The sequence below is a fragment of the Cloeon dipterum genome, chromosome X (assembly GCF_949628265.1).
Source record: "Cloeon dipterum chromosome X, ieCloDipt1.1, whole genome shotgun sequence".
Lineage (NCBI taxonomy): Eukaryota > Metazoa > Arthropoda > Insecta > Ephemeroptera > Baetidae > Cloeon > Cloeon dipterum.
Genome location: NC_088790.1, coordinates 15,644,020 through 15,661,285, shown reverse-complemented (window position 1 = coordinate 15,661,285; position 17,266 = coordinate 15,644,020). Strand labels below are relative to the sequence as shown.

The 17,266-nt window shown below is 38.7% G+C and overlaps 2 protein-coding genes across 7 annotated transcripts in view; one reads left to right on the top strand and one right to left on the bottom strand.

Annotated features, from left to right (window-relative positions):
- cos (kinesin-like protein costa) overlaps nt 1-17,266 on the bottom strand; it is a 31,965-nt gene that overhangs the window by 4,694 nt on the left and 10,005 nt on the right. The window contains exons 2-9 of the mRNA XM_065495841.1: nt 2,635-2,769; nt 2,376-2,565; nt 1,900-2,045; nt 1,732-1,848; nt 1,056-1,206; nt 805-1,001; nt 280-509; nt 12-220 (exon numbers count right to left, since the gene is read on the bottom strand). Coding sequence (XP_065351913.1) covers nt 12-220; nt 280-509; nt 805-1,001; nt 1,056-1,206; nt 1,732-1,848; nt 1,900-2,045; nt 2,376-2,565; nt 2,635-2,664 — 1,270 coding nt within the window. The 5' untranslated portion in view covers nt 2,665-2,769. The remainder of the gene's footprint in view (nt 1-11; nt 221-279; nt 510-804; nt 1,002-1,055; nt 1,207-1,731; nt 1,849-1,899; nt 2,046-2,375; nt 2,566-2,634; nt 2,770-17,266) is intronic.
- The window catches only part of Svil (Supervillin), a 51,682-nt gene continuing 38,929 nt past the window's right edge, over nt 4,514-17,266 (top strand). For 2 of the 6 annotated variants that reach the window (XM_065495833.1, XM_065495834.1), the window contains exon 1: nt 8,455-8,721. In XM_065495833.1, the coding sequence (XP_065351905.1) occupies nt 8,707-8,721 (15 nt within the window). In that variant the 5' untranslated portion in view covers nt 8,455-8,706. Of the gene's footprint in view, nt 4,672-8,453; nt 8,722-17,266 lie in introns of those variants that run through there. The other 4 variants (XM_065495836.1, XM_065495835.1, XM_065495832.1 and 1 more) reach the window with 3 other exon arrangements.

Genomic DNA, 17,266 nt, shown 5'->3' with positions numbered 1-17,266 from the left:
ATTTCCCTTACCAAGAGTATTCAAAGACTTTTGAAGGAGGATGCTTAGACTTTCGGTCTGCTGGCTTTCTGCAATCTCTTCACACTCCTGCTTCAAGCACAACCATCTTTGCATCTGCTCCAATTCCTCGTTTGATACAGATTTGCCCTCTGTTAAATTTTGAAACAGTTCCTCAGCACCAGTCAGAAGATTCCGCCACTGTCCCATGACAAATTCAATTCTGAAATAATGAATTAAATAAAATAAATCATGAAAAACAAATCAACAAACAAAACTAACCCAAAGATATTTTCAGAGAGTTCCTTAACTTCATTCCTATTTAAATTTACTGTTTCACTTTCCTGGCTGGCAATGTTGATCTCACGAACAAACGAATTTGAAATAGGTCTGTTGATAACGTGTCTGGCCAATTCTCCAAAGTTTAATGTGGTGATGGTGTCAGCGGTGTCCGAAGCGAGAGGCGAAACACAGCACAAAAATGATGTAAGTGCTCTTCCACCCACGGAGGGCTAAAGAAATTATTTCACGTGAGAACAAAATAAAATAATAATAGTCAATGAAAGATAATTATGGAGGGTTGAAATTTAAATTATCTTTAAAGTTTCTTCTAATAAACCATTTTAACATTTAATAATTAGGGGCCGATTTAAAAGAGTTCATAATTACTTTTCCACACATTTTGGAATTAAATGGTGCAAAGTAATGAGTGTTGCATCTAATTAATACATAGAGGGTATTGAAAAACTGTTATGAGCCCTTCTAAAACCAATAGTTTTGACTGCTCAATTTTGTGTAACTTCTTACTTTCAAAATATGCGTGAGTTTTGACACTTTGTAAGGCACAAACTCGTAATTGCTCTTCCTCGAAAGGCTACGAAGAAGGCTGCTCAAAGCAGCAACACTGGCATCAATTCTCACGCTGCTTCCAGCGCTCAACCTTTCAGCCGCGGCAAGGTCTACAAATGTAACCAGAGAGACTTTTTGCACCACTTTGTTGTCAGCTGTGGATGCAAAATAATCGAATCAGTTGCTTGGGAATAATATTGGTGATATACTTGATGGAATGAGTTGGTTGATGACTATGGTGAAGATGGCATGCGCACAGTCATCAGCTTGCCTATTGGCGAGACCAGTCATCATCAAATGTAGGACATCTGCAGTGTTTTGACACTCGGCGTAAACTGCACCTTCAATCTTGATTCCCATCTATGGAAAGCGTTTGGTCAAATTATATTTAATATGTGGTGGCAATGTGATGTGAAAGGCTGTGAATTTTAAGCAAGGTTTATCGGCAGATTTCCTTGCAAATTAAAAAGTTTTTGGGACATCCTTTTAGCCCTTTTGACTAACTTTTTATCCATTTAATTTAGAATTTTACTGCAAAGTCTAATGATATTTAGTCATTTCTTAAGAAGCACTGTACCAAATGCACAACCTTTAAAAACATATGAAAGTGACACTTGGAAGTTATTTTTAATTTTCCTTAGCTGAAAAATTGTATTGCGATTTTCTCTCTCTATAACACATGATTTGAACGCTTTTTCTAATTACAAGCCTAATGAAAATCACAGCTTTCCTAATATTTATGATCTAAAATTAGCAACATGTTCTCATGGAAAGTTTTCACTGAAAAATAATTTTTAGAATAAAAGTTATCCCACAACAATTGAAGGTACAGGCAAAAATAGTCGGTTGTTTCATTTTCACAGCCCTGGTGATGTGCAAACTTACGCAAGGATCATCCATAATTCTCAGGTTAGTTGTGTCTGGATTGAGCAGATCTCTCATCACCTCCTGGTAAATTTCTACGAAAGACGCATACACCTTGATCTTTCGGTTAGGAAAACTCTGCAGAGAAAAGTTTAGACTCAAATCGCCTTAACTAAAAAAATTTCCAACCGAAATACGGTTGAAGATCTCTCTTGATGTCCTCTGCAGCAATCCGTGCTCTGTTTCACTCAGGGCGCAGTGCATCTCTGGGCCAAAAATTGTGTAGCTCTTGCCAGAGTCCGGCTGGCCGAAGGCGATTACAGAGGCGTCGTACCCTAGAACGTTACAGTTTGCTAAATTCACAATACATAATCAATCACTCACACCTCACACTTCTCGTTTTCCTCCATGAGCAAGGACCGTCCTTAACATGGAGCGCCCTATTCGGCCGAGAATTGTGTGTGTTTGTGTGAATGAAAGTTGTGATTTTCTTAATTTTTCCATTGTATTATGGAAAAGTTACAGTTCTCGCAGAGTTACAGTTTTCACCTTTCAATGTTACTAGTATAGGGACGACAGATTTGATGCGTGTAAACGGTAAAGTCGGCGAGAACTGGAGCTTTTCCATAATTCAAGGCTGAATTTTTGTGACTGTCAAAACTCACCATCGAATACAAGATGCATAAGCGGCTCGACAGTTTCCTTGAAGGTTTGGCTCTGCGACTGCTCCATAGAAATCACATGGTCAAACTGGAAGGGCCCGACATTTTCGATGGTCAGTATGTTTGGTTGAGGCCCAGTCGAAATAATTATGCGTTCATCTGCCAAGAGACCGTCACTTGGTGGCGGCCGGACCTGTTAGCAGCCGGGATTAAAACATGCATTTGGTGAGAAAATCGAGGGAGGAGACCCTTAAAAACTCACCCTGATCGCAACCCTGATGTTTGTTTCCATTTTGAAGCCTTATCACTGCATTGACAGGGTCGAGAGGGCGAAACGGCAATGGTTGTTAACCAGGACAACGCACCTGCTCCACGCGATGTTTTGGACCCAATGATCCTAAAATTAGGGTTCGGTATATCAACTTTGATATATCAATTTTGTATTGATATTTTAATATCATATCAATATCATCGTTGATATTTTGAATATCAGAAAATATCAGCTGATATTTCGGAAAAATATCTGATATATCTTGATATTTTGGTGTAAAATATCAATATCATCGCAGATATTTAGAATATCATATCAATATCAGATTTTTGATATCGTTTTTGGCGCGAGTACCGATCCCTACCTAAAATATGGCGCCTTTAGCATTTGTATTTGTCAAAACGGCCACTGCAGCGCTGCGGAAGCAAGGCGCGAAAGCTGCCTCGTGTCTGTCATACAAAGCTTATTCCGCTTATTCCTATATTATCCAAAACTCTCTTCAATTTGGTCTGCTCAACTTAATTAGGTGTCAATCTGTAGCGAATAATTAAAGCAACAAGAAGAGAAAGTCTCAAAGGGCTGTTTATAATTCGCATTAACAAAGAAAACTATCAATGGAGTTAAATATATAATTTTCGTTGAGTGTTCTACTCACATAACACACACACTCCCAAATAGTGAAGATTAAAAAAATACTTCTCACACCACCCAAAATAAAAATTAAATAATTTCTCAAATTGAGTGTGTGTAAGAAAGGAAAATATAGCGTTTTTCTCAGGATTAGTCCGATTAGATTAAGATTCGTGTAGCGTGTTTAAAAATTGAGTAGGCACGGTGCTTGAAGAAAATCACCACGCATTGATTATTTGGTCATTATTATAGACATCGTCTTTACGTTTTCAACGATCAGAAAAGTGATACCTCGAAATGTGTCATTCAAAAATAGTATTTTAAATTGGCGCTAAATAATTCATGGCAAAAATAACATCGATCAAAAAATAAATAAAATCGGCGTAGAGGTATCTAATTAGCGTCCGATTGAGCCATCAATAGATGGTACCACCATAGTTACTTACGATTTTAAGGCGATTTAGGACTCAGTCCTGCTGCTGTGCATTCTGCACTTGAAATTAATTCTTTTGATGTTCTCAAATAAAAAATCGGTTCAGCTAATCACTGTTTTACAAAAAAAGAATCTTTGCAGACCTTTTTTCGGCGATTGGCGGGACTGATATATATTTGCTTTCACCACATCCCAAGAGAAATTATTTAAATTATAGAAATAACAGAGGTAGGATTGAGTCTGGAATCGCAGCAGAAGTGCTTTGAAATCATAATTAACCGGTGGCGTCATCTATTAGCTGCTGATTGTATGGGGCATACGCAAATAATGGTGAATTGGGAAACAATAATAAATTCACAACCCCAAGAGGTTACTGCTCAATTTCCATTTTATTTTCGCGGCACCCACGATTATCTACTGGCCTATGGCTAGATACGCATATCCAGAACGGATTCAGTTAGCAGACACTCGTGATTTCGTTATTTGAATTCCTCGTCGGCATGGCACATGAGCGGCAGCAGCTCCGCCAGAAGGCTCTCAAAATAGACGGCGTGGATCGGCATGCACGCCGGGTCGCGAAATAGAAATCAGATAAAGCGGCCTCCCGCGAGATAAAAACGCGACTATCAGAGGGACAACGCGTCCGAATCAGCGGCCATTTGGAAGCAGCTCAAGCAAACGCGACTCGGACGGCCGCGGCTCGCGACTTGCGTTCGGTGACGGCGCCCGTTTTGAACTCGACGAAGACTTCTGAAGAAGGAGCAGAGTGGTTTTGAGTCAGTGATCGCTTCGACTTGCTGCTAGTGTGCACCGAATCTGTCCGAGACGCGAGTGTGGTGAAATATTAAGTTTGGACCGCATATACAGTTCGAAAGTGACCACAATTTTCGGCCCGTAAACTGGATAGTTTGGCTTCAAGGCTGGAAAAGCAGCGCTTTACAGCAACCTTTCAACCAGCTCCTCAGGCAAGTTTCTGCCAAATAATATGCCATTTTTTTTATTAAAAATGTCCCTTTATGAAAAGATTCTGCCAATGAGCACGTCATTAAAATTTGTTTTTATAGAGCAGTTTATCAATTTTTCTTCAACTGCTGCCAAAAGATAAAATAGGTTTTAAACTTCTATAATCATAAAAAATCAGCACTACCCAATTACACGATACCTGGCGATATTTTACCTCATTTATAATTGCTGGAAAAGATACTATAAGCACGATCAATCGAAACGTAAGGAAGGCTTCCCAAATATAATTTATGATCAATTGCCAAATACTTTAAACATAAAAGTCACTGATGTAAACACAAACAAAAGGCCATAATTAGTACCTCTAACATGATTTTGAAATAGTTAAACGTTAGAAAAAAATGAATATTTTTCTCCCGAACTTCGCATGCCGTGAATTTTGATGAGCAGCAGTAAAATTTATTGTTGGGTGCGGCGTTCTTTTGTGCAGCACAGGGGGGTACGTTCAAATTAATTTGCCCAGCAAGCAAAGTCGCGCAAAGATACGCGTGTTGCACTCCCGCGCTGTCAGATATGAAAAAGCAGGGCGTGGTACGACTTCTCTGTGCCGTGTGTGTGTGTTGAAACAACTAATAAACGCTTAATCAATATTTATTGGCCAATTTGTGCTACGCTTTGTTCCCTCTTCCTCCTCCGTTTAATTCCCGCTCGAGATCGAGCGTAAAAGCGACAATCACCTCGTGAAATGTAAACAGGCCCGTCGTTTCAAAAAAGAGATTTAAAATAACCTGTTCACTTGTGAGTAATTGAAATTGCACTAATAAACTCGTAATGAACCATTGCATTCTTAACCATGAGTTCAACGCACAACTTTAAAAATGGTGAATTAATTTTTTCCGGTTCGACTTGAATTCGAGGAATATATGTGCGATGTTTATTTTCAAGAGGTTTGACTTCTGCGGAGACTCTGTGCGCGAGCAAAATTAAAATAAATAGCCCGTGGCGGCAAAGGTGCAGGGAAGTGGGTCAGTAGGTGGGGATCGCGGCGGGCCAACACTGAGCAGGCCTGCCGCTGATTATCGACTTTTATCCACTGACAGACGATGGAGTTGGCTAAATTACAATTTTATTGATGGATAAAATGTGTAGCGTGCCTTAAAATAAAACCCCCCTGAACAGTGAATAAAATATTCCTGGACAAAATTTTTCATGTTAAATTTATTTATTTCTGTTGGCTAAACGACTATTTTATTTCATCTGAGGTCTATTACTTGTTTGACTACTTATTGTTTTAATTATTTCTCTATGCGAAATTTTGAAATGAAATATGACCAAATATGATTGGGAAATTTTCCATTAAAAATTATAAATTGATACAAAAAGAACAACGTTGCTTTCACATGTCAAAATCCGTGACAGTATTTTTTTTATTACTGCACCATATGTTATATGTAGGTTACGTAAGTTGAATTGAAATTACTTTGAACATTACAAATCTAAAAGAGCAGAGAGACCTCACAATGTGCCCTAATGCAAATTAAAATCAATTTTAATCCAGCCTCAGGGCAGTCATTGCATTAATTCCATGATATTGCTGCGCGTTTCATTGTTGTATAGTTTTTATAGCCTCTCCGTTTATGTTATAATGTTTCCCAAAATTGACCTTCTTCAAATGGCAGAGGGTCTGGAGTAGAGCGTATTCCAAGACAGGAAATTGAAACAGGAAACAAGAATTCCTGCTTTTTCCTGGAATTCCGGCAGGACAGGAAAATATTTTTCAGGAACAGGACAAGACAAGAATTTTGTTTCAAAACAATTCCATTCTTGGTCTATTTTAAATCAAATATACCTCATTTACAGACAGCATTACTTTTCATTTTGATACTGCCTTACAATGTTTACTTTCTTTCATGTAACTATAAATATTTTTCCAAAAAAACCTAAAAATTATCCACGACGTTTACAATTTTGCTCTAAAGCTTTAATTAAAATGCACAACTCTTTAATTACAGTCAGCGGTGTTTGAAAAACAAGCGTTTTAGGGAAACTATCAACTGTATCAAAAATAACATTTTTTAGGGGTTTTCTGCAATTCTTTTTCATTTTAAGCACTTTTTGTGATAATTTTTGTTGGATACTAAATTCTGTGCGGGGTGCATATTATTTTTTCCGTTTTGTTCATAAAGGGGAATTAGATGAATTAGAAATTATATACTCGATCAAAATTTAAACACTTAGAAAATCTGTCAAATGTAAGTTTCAAATAATTAAAAGCAAACAAAAAACAGGTATACATATTAATATGGAAGAATTAGAAGACCATTTTGTAAATTGGAATTAAATTTGAGAAAATAAAAACAGGAAAAAACAGGAACAGGACAGGACCGGAAATCCAATTTTTGAACAGGAACAGGACAGGACAGGAAATTTTTTTCCCGGAACAGGTCAGGACAGGAACAGAAAAACCTTTCTTGAATACGCTCTACTCTGGAGGAGATTGACTTTTGACACTGCGCCTGGCACACCAGGTCGACTGTCTCCTCTTTTTATTACCCATTCTTTATTTTATTATTTTTTTTGTCAGTGAACCCGCTCACAAAAACAAAATTGCTTGAGGCGACTGAATTAATAAGCATGGCGTGTGCGATTGATTTCTCGTCGATGAGAAATTTCTCTGCTGTCTCAAACACAATTAAAATAAATAATCCAAACAAAACGACGCACTTTGTTCACTCATTAGATTTTTTTCTGCTGCGGACTTTCCATTTTGAGAGGAGTTAGATGCGGATGCTTCCCATAGCCTGGCTGTTTGGTCGCCGAGACGGCATCTTGATAAAGCGGGTAGATAATTAAAACACACACGCGCAGAACTATTGAATCTTTGCCCTCATCACACCAAATTATTTTCTCTTTCTTACTCTGATGTTTAAATCATACGGACAGTTAATGAAGTTACGAAGTTAGAGGAGTTAATGGTATATAAAAAAATGAAAACTGTATAATAAAAAGGGAAAATACTCAGTTTGCTTTTGGAGTGACTTGGCGGTCAACGAATATATACGTTTTTTAAGCTTCTAGGAAATTCATAATTTTGCTATCAAGAAATTTAACAAGATTGTTAAAAAACCCTTCAAAATCTGCTCAAACAAAGTTCCAGCAAATCTAACTAATGCTTTTGTAAATGCTCAATGGAAAAAACCGAAGAATTAATTTGAATTCTTCAGCTGTTTTTTTAACGTATTTGGTGAGCTCATACGCTCACTAAAGCATTTAATGTTTATTCTTATAAGAATAGAAATAAAACATAGATGCTCGCAGTTATATTGTATTTTTATTCAGAAACAAAAATCAATATCAATGGCGTGTTTGATAATGTTGTGAAATGTAAAAAGGAAACAGACAGTGTCTCTGAGTTAAAACGCTATTGTAAAATTTCCAAGTTTTATCAACAGAATTCATTGTTTTCAACAAACATATAATTGAAGAAATCGTTCAAAATTATTTCATAGAACTCTCTGTAATCTGCTTGAATAATATCAGTCAAAACAGGTGGCCGAAATCGCTAGCGATTCTGGTATAAAATCCTGGACTTCGTGAGCAATTTGGCTACCTGCGCGCAAGCCAGGTAGACGAATTAAAGGGAGAGGTGGCGTCTAGAGGGTTGCAAAGTGATGTTTGGTTGATAAAAAAACAGGAGGGGAAGTAAGAAAATACGTTCAGGCCGAAGAGTATTTTTATAAAAATACACACGCAGGCGAGTGAGCGAGCGAACGAGCAGCAAGCTAGCGGCCGCGCTACCAAGAAGCCCATCCGTTCGTTCGTTCCCCTACTATTCAGTCAGTCAGTGGCACAAGAAAAGCACCAAGTAGTCGATATAACAGGGAAGGGGCACACAACAAAACACACGAAACGCCCGCCGCCTCATTTTTAGTTGCGACGCCGAACGAATAACACCAAATGGATTGATCCCGAACGGAAAACGTGTTTACATCGATTCCACGTGGACTGTGTGAGGATTTAACCCAAACAACGCCACCATGTACCTCATGCAGGTAAACGCAATTTCATTTTTCAAAAAAAAAAAAAAAAATCTAATCGTTTTTTATATTTTTATTTAGCAACCCGCATCAAGGGGTTGAAATGAATTATTGCGCAGTTGTAGCTTGGTTGGGAATAAACTTGCATATGATTTGACGGATTTCCCTTCGAGACGGACGCAAACGAATAAATGAAAATCCGATCGATTGTTGAGTTCCACTCGCATTGAGCAATTAACTTGTAAAGCAATGGATCAGGAGCAAGGTTGTAAAGCGATTTCAGCCGCAAAGTCACTAAAAGAGAAACTCTTCCTCGCGCGTCGTGAAAAAGACGTCGTGTTATTTTAATTGTTTAAAAACATGCACGCTGAATTTGTGTTGCAAATCTTGAAAACGAAAAATATGACGTTTCCACTGACTGCCGTCAATTTTATTGTGCTATTACATTGGACGCCTTTTCCATATTTTAAATATTGATTTTTATTGATACCTTTAACTATTGTCCAACAAAAAAAGCAAATGATTGCCGACAGTGAAAATTGGTGTTAATTGCAAAAAAGGGAAAAAACCTAAATGTACACGCAGTGCAGCAGCTGTGACTGAGAAGAAGTTTCAATTCTCTTAGCCCGCAGCGATACACGCAAATTTCCTTTTACACCGCCTGGAGGGATCTCACAAAATCTGGTTCAGCTCCAACTCTCGGCTCATTATGCATATTTATTTCATCCTCTGGCTCTTGCTACTCGAGAAACAGAGAGATGCGTGATTTGCACCAACGTCTATGTTAATTTCGCTTTTTCATTCAGCGAAACACAAATTATGTCTGGATTATTTCACGCCACTCGTCAGAAGTGGCTGAAATTCAGGGGGAGGTATATTCACTCCCAGCTGGAAAACCCAAACCTCCGTCTGTGTAATTGATGAGGGTCATTGCAAAACGCCGTTCAACAGGTAAGGGTGCAGCAACAATTTTTCCTACCCTCTGGCAACGTCCGTTTTGAAGAGGGCAAGGAGCGAAGGTTTTATTGGCCGTCGTTAAGTTGATAAGCAGCAGCAACGAGGCCATTGTTGTGACCTTTCGGGGGCACGCACACACGAGGTCCCGGCGTGATTATTTGCGATAAAAGGGTCGGGGTGCTCATATATGGTCTTTGAATTAATTTTGCAATTATGATTGTGCCATTTCACCAGCCGATTTCGTTTATGTGTCCATTTAGAGACTTCTTGCGCTTCCAAGAAAAGCCTCGGATTGTACTTTATTGAGGCTTATAAACCCGCAGACAGGAAATATTTTTTATAGTATTAACCTTTCTCAAGCCGATTCATTCCCTCCAAAAACAGGATTGTGATAAAAAGAAGGAGGAGGCGTAAGATGTATATTTATTTGATGATAAACACAAAAGCAGCCAGACGAATTATATACGTTTTGTGTGCGCAGAGGAAACAGAAACAGCGACGCACGCAAAGTTATCACCCCTTTTTGGGAGGTGCTTGAATTTTAATATTTTCTTTCTTACGCGGCAGCAGGCTTATTTTTTATTCACGCGGCGGCAGGTGCACTTTAACACGCAGTGCACTTTCCTTATGTGCGTCTCAGACGCTCGATTCTCTCCCGACTTTGGAGAGCGAGCGAGGAGCAAGGTGTGCCCAAGAGAAAGATAATGTGCCGCCGAGGATTATCTTGGCCGAGGTGTAACGCAGCTCCATTGATTCAAAGCCCATAATTTTACATATTTTATTGCAATTTAAATTCAGGCTCATGTTTCGTGACTGAGCAATAAAATTTACCTCCCGAGTAATTGACATGGAATGACTGACTCGGTGTTATATTTAGCAGCCGACAAGAGCTGAATTGTTATATTGTTTTTTGACTGAGCGGATTTGAAGGTTCGTTTAAGGGGGAAACAGAAAGGCTATAGAGGAGGCACGATTAAATTTAAATAAATTGATCAGATTTGACTCGTGTGAAATCTGTTGAAGTTTTAAATTAACCTTTGGACCAAAGAGCATCCATGCTTCAAAACGCAAAATAATTGCGCGTCAGATTAATTTGCGACTTAATTGTTTCCCTAATGCGGTGTGTAATTACAAAAGAGCATTGTTAAATCTGCGAATAAGTCACGTGTTTAAGAGATAGATTGTTCTCTTCCTACACTCCATTCACAGGTCTCTCTCTTCTTTCTGCGCGCCGCGTGGCCTCCATTTGACTCACACACGCGTTATTATTCCTACTATTATGTTTGTACACTGCGCTGGAGAGATATTACTATACACGCTGATGAGCGAGATGAAAGAAAGTTGTGCACCTTCTCGCGGAGAGACAGGTGCTCAAGACAGGTCTCCTATTTCGCAACAATAACACACTTGGCTGCCCTGCGACTCTGCGATAACAGGCAAGACAACAGCAAGAAATTGAAAAATAACTAATTACAAAGCCGGTTTCATACTCTCTCTACAATATGCAAATTCGAAAAATACATGGAGATAATTTAGTTATCTGATGCGCAATCATATCATCTCGTATGCGGTATTTCAGCCATCGTTTTCTATTTTAATTATTTAATCTTCAATGCAGAACAAGCGATCGTCTAAAAATTCTACTTCAAGGGTTCTGATTTGAGGGCTGCAAACCCAAGAAAAACTATTTTATTCGTTATTTTGTAAAATCAGCAGTACTTTATTTCATTTTTCTATTAGAGGCGTAACTGGCAAATTAATAGCACACAAGTGAAATAGAAAGAGGAAGCTGTTGTGTGACGGGTTTCCGAAAAATTCGATTAAGTTTGAGCTGCTGATAATGGAGATTTGTCAATTTGCGAGCCGAATAGGGCTTAAGAAATGGCAAATCGCCTTATTTCGCACTGCTGTTCGCTAAGTAAAATTCATCACTTAGGGCTTCTCAGATAAAGGCGAATAATCCGATTCGGCGCTCAATCTGAAGGCAAGTCAACACCTCCGCAGTCGAAAATGAGGCGTGATGACTGTCGAGAAGAACAAAGAATCGGGGAAAATGAGGAGACCGCCCAGTTTCATAATATTTAACCCATTTTATGCAAATGGTTAAGGGGCACGTGCGTGATTCATCACATTTCACAAAATCGGCACCTTGTTCTTCCCGTGGCGGAGAGAAATTTCATTGCCTCAAAACGCGCGGCAATATAAGCCTCTCGATTCCCAAAATGGAATGAGTCGACAGCGGCGCGGCAACGGACATGGTCATTTTTGTGGTAGCGTACACTTAATGATTTAACTGTATATTTCCAATGGGAGCCAGGCATTCCTCACGCTCAATTTTGGCTCTGTGCGCGCGTTCAGACGGGCAATTAATATCGATCTCTATCGGCAGCACCAATTAGGAAATTGCGATGGATAATCTGTGTTTTTCACGTCATCTGCTGGAAAAATGCGCGGCGACGTAATTATCCTCGCGCTCTCATCGCATGCGCTCAAATTATATAGCCAAGCAGGAAAGTTAATAGCCTAACTGTTGTGTAATATTGTGCAAAACACGACACAAGATGTACAAGTGTTGGATTTCAGGTGCACTATCATTGTTATTAAATGTCAAAGGGAATGGAGTGTCATGTTTGGTGCATTAGCCAGCTGAAGATGCAATTCGCAGAATGGCGTGTGTGAAAAATGGTTCTTGTCGTTTACAAGCAGCGCGTCATTGCTGAAGGAAATCATGTTTTGAATATTTCCGTAAACATTAACCTCACAGAAGCCAGCAATGGAGGTTAGCGCTTCAACGAACACTATTTTCTCAGTAAAGTAAAAATATAATTTCTGCTATTATTGATGATAAAAGAAACATGTCTGAATAACGACACAGAATTAATATCAACTTGTTTTCTTCAAAACATGCGCGATAGAGATATTTATAATTTTCTTTGGTGGAATATAACCGTTTTTCTAAGCAGCTGAAGATTTATGTATTGAAAGCAGTTTTATTTTGTTCCACGTCTCTTTTCGGTATAAACAAAACCGCAGCTTGTCCTCGATTGTTGCTGATTTGAGGCAATAAAAATCTGCGCGTTTCGAACGGAGAGGAGGATGCTCCTCTTCGGTCGCGATGGCTTAGGTGACCTCTTGGCTTGCGGTTTTAAATTGCACCAAAGTGATTGGATAATTCAGCTGCTTAAAACACAAGCCTTGTTTGCCGGATTACCGCTCATTTTGCTGTGAGAGGTGTTTTGAAATTTTTCAAAAAAAAAAAAATAAATAAACAAAGTTTGTGCAACAGTATTTATTTATGTTGTAAACAGAAGAAGCCCTAATCCATTTTTTTAATAATAGAATTTTCTATGGCTTCCCAATGTGATGAAATTCCGCAGAGAAAACTTTAACAGTTGTTTGAAGCAAAAATATTGTCCATGAGAGCGCGGCTCCCAATTTGACGCTGCTGTACCAAATGAAGAGGCTGCGTGAAAAGTAAAAAGTGAAAATAGAGTTTGAGAGGATTCCTTTTCACGCACGCAGCGATACACGAGTTGACCGTAAATTTATTACTCGGCGGCGTTCTTGGCGAGCAAAAAATCAGTCCTCTCCTTTTTGACGCGCTCCTAATTATTTGCTAAAGGCGGTCAGAATTCTCAAACGATATTCGGCCAGCCGGCTTCTCAGTCAGTCAGGTCATTCATACCGACAACTTTCGACTTTCTCAGCCGGGAGGCATCTCGTCTTTAGAGATATTTGTGTTTGGCTGCTGCGTCTCGCTGTCGATGGACCATCTTCATTGAGAACTTAAGAAGTCAGCGCATCTCGCTATTCAAATTTGATTACGTGCAGAGGAAACGAGCAATTTGACTTTTAAGTATGAGATTGGAGAGGCGAATCTTCAATTGTTTTGCGAGCAGGTTTTTGACCCGGTTTGCAAAAGTGCAATAGCAACTGAATTCACAGTTTTCTCCAATACAAGAATAAAAATCAATATATTATATGAGTCTGTATTTCCCGGTAAACGCACATGACTGCGGGAACAACGCAAATTATATGTATATAGTGTGGCTTATTTCCTTTTCTTCAGACTAAATGTTGGCATTACTAAAACTAAAAGAAAATATAACGCATGCAAATCTTTGAGAAATTTGGCAAAATTGTAGAAAGGTCCTCTTTTGATCAATTTGACCAACTTCTCATAAGTCAACAATTTTTATAATTTTACTTCAACCCACTTAAAGGCTGTAAAACGCGCTCTAAATTTTCCTTTATAACCTTTGACAAATATTTGCGTGGCTGAATTTCTATTTCCAAACTCTTTCCTGTTCGCGTCACTCAAATTTTCCTAGAGCAATTAAAGGAGATGTGTTTTCTGGGCGTATTTTTTCACAAAACACAATAGAAAAAGTGGGTGTCGTTCCATCATCGAATCGCATCCTGCGTGGAAGATTCTTCTAAAAATGCTAGCGGCGCGGTGAATAGGTGTCACCTGAGTAATTATTGAACGAGGCCACACACTGCGCCTAAAATGTGATGAATCGTAATTTATGATAATGACAACAACAATGCGCGCGAGCGATGTCTTTGATTGAAAAGGATGCAGAACGAATAATTTCTGGCCCAAGGTCTGGATGCTGGCGTAGAGACCATGTGTGGCGCGGAAGGTCGAATCTCCCAGAAATAATCAATTACTGACTCAAAGCATCAGAGAAACCAATTGAATTCATTTAAAAGCAATTAAGGCGCAGAGTCTTCCATATTTGTGCTTTTAAATTGAAAAGAATGCCCATTTTACGATTTCTTAAGAGGTGAAGTGACACACGGTTCTCAAAGCTTTCTTCGCAGTGGTTCCAAAAGGATGAATCTTCATATGAAAAATAAAAAGAGAACCAGTTCATCCGGATATAAATAATAAGCACCTGGGAGCGCAGAATATTAAGTTTCTGCTCGGCTCCTCATCGGCACGGTTGATCGCGATAAGGGTCCATTCTTTACAAATAGTTCCAGAAGCAAAGCACGTCTCTGAAAACAATAATCAGAAGCAGAGATAGAGAGCGCCGGCGGGTTGACAGTGGATTAATAATAAAACTAGGATGCACACGGGAAGTAATTATATGCGTCGCGAGCCATGCAAGTGCACGCATTTCGAATAAATTACACTCCTTTGAGTCGGCCTGCTCACAGGTCACAAAAAAATAAACAAAAAACAACGGATTACACTTGTTCAGTCACTCCTGCTTAGCACTTTAGTGAGAAAACCAACACGGGCGCAAATGGAAACGCGGGGCCTGCTGCTGTGAGTGAAAACGTCGTCAAAAAGGACGAGCGTCAGAGAACAAGCGGGAACTTTGTTTGAACACACAAGTTATGCTGTGCAAATATAGAGACGTTTTTTGTACCTCTATCCTTCTGCGAAACATGTTATTTTATTAAAACGTCAAACAGAAAGATTTGGTGGATTTCACAAGGCAAAAAGAGTGCGAATAAACGTTTTTGATACTACACCTCTAAAAATGAAACCATAAAATTTATTTTATGATGGCTACTTCCTTAAATGAACTAGAAATAATGAAAATTTGCGAAATAGCCCTGCAGAACCATAATGAAGACCATTTTGAAATAACTAATAGAACACGCTTTCGTACTATGTGGTTTAGTTGTTTCGACACCACAGGCCTCATCGGCTGTACTTTACCTCTAAACAAAATTCAAACCACAGCATTATAGCTGCAGATAATTTTGAATCAGCGAGCGTTGAAAACGTCAGCCTGCACTCATCTCTGAGTGCAAATGAAAAAAGAAAACGAGCAACAAAAGACAACCCCGAAAATCGTATCTTACTTTGACAAAAATTCCCTCTTTAGACAGTTCAACTCCTTGAGCCAAAAATCAATTACTCTTAATATATATGAGCTATTTTTAAATAGAATGAAAACTGCTCCAAACATCACAAAAATAATCTAGAAGGGACAAACTTGTTTATATTTTTGCAAATAAATAATCTTTTAAACGTTGCAAAGTCGCACATTTTCCTGTTTAAAACCTGGTTCTGTGGTTTAATTTTAAAAGCAGCGGAAATTCATCATGCAAATTCAGCATATTTCCTTTTGCGAAACCGGCCCCGGGATAAAGCAGTAATAACTGCAGAACAAACGACTTAATCATGAATGACCCGAAAAGAGCCTTGGCGCCGTGACTGCCCTCTTTAAATTATCACTTCGACAAGTGCGGCACACCTGCAGTAAATCACCAGAATGTAGTCTACTCGCGCGGGCAAACATTATATAAACGCAGGTGCACAAGGCCATCTCTCTTTCTCTCTCTCTCATACACACACAACACATATGTTTTACGCAATAGCTGACTGCGAGGCCAATTCTCAAAAACTGTTTTTGACTTTGCAGCTGGCCGTGCACGAAAAAAACACCAGGGTTTCTCTATTACAACACAATACATGTACTTTTGGTGATCACCTATACGTATCAAAAGTAAAATTTATAAATTAAATTTAAATTAGAAAATAACTGTAAATTTCGTAGCAGAAATATAAGTGGACAATTGCTAATTAAAAATTGACTCTTTAATTAGTTCACTATAAATGAGAAAGTAAAATCAATGAAAATATTGCGGCCAGTTACCCGCGTTCTCAAGTATAAAAAGAATTTGCTCATTGCTGCGGTGTTTGTGCACATTTTCATGGCAAAAGTGAATCAGGACTTTAACCTACCATACCGAAGACTGCTAAGTGCACCGCCCCAAGTATTATTGGATATTTCGTTGAAAGCCTTTATGTATTGTGTTCTCTCATCATGCGAACCCTTTTATTTTCGTGCTAATAACGAAAGTAAATGAGCATTATACGTCGGTCATCCTTACTTGCAAAACCATATTATTGCGTGAGCAAAAAACACGTACTTGTGAAACCACGCACTTGAAATTGATGTCTAAAATGCGAGTAAAAAACGCACAACTTTTTCATTTTTAAGCCACTCAAAGAGCATTGTCGTCTTTTGTCTTTAATTACCTGTAATCGATTTCTGCACACGTCTCTATGTGAATGCTAGACGCTTTGCTAACTTGAGCGTCGTGTCATGGCTTCTGATTTATTCAATAACGCGCGCGCAGCATTTGTTTATTAATTTGACATTGGCCTAGAATTCACCTCTCACTCAAAGAGTCCACTCGAGCTGCATTTTCATCGCCGTATTTGGCCATTTACTAAGTTTGCTCGCGACTTTAATACAATCTTCAAAATGAAGGCTGCGACGAGAGAGCCTATAGCATCATTAAAAAGTAGACTCTTGAGAGTCAACATAAAACAATTATTCTCTTAGACGCGGAATATAATTTCTTGCAGATAACAAATAATTTTAGCCTCGAGAGAGCTAACTATAAGGTCTTTAGTGAAAAATTGTTACATAATTTCGTAATTTTTGTGATGTAGTCGTGTTTTAAAGACTATTATTTACTATTTTATTTTATTTTATTTCAAACTGTGTAAGGTTTGAAGGAAGAATAATTAAACGATAAACTTTATACTGTCCTGCCCTCAACATTAATGATGCTCTTAAACACACCCCTGCTTGCTGCTCAATCTTACTTTGTGCTTTACATCCTTTGG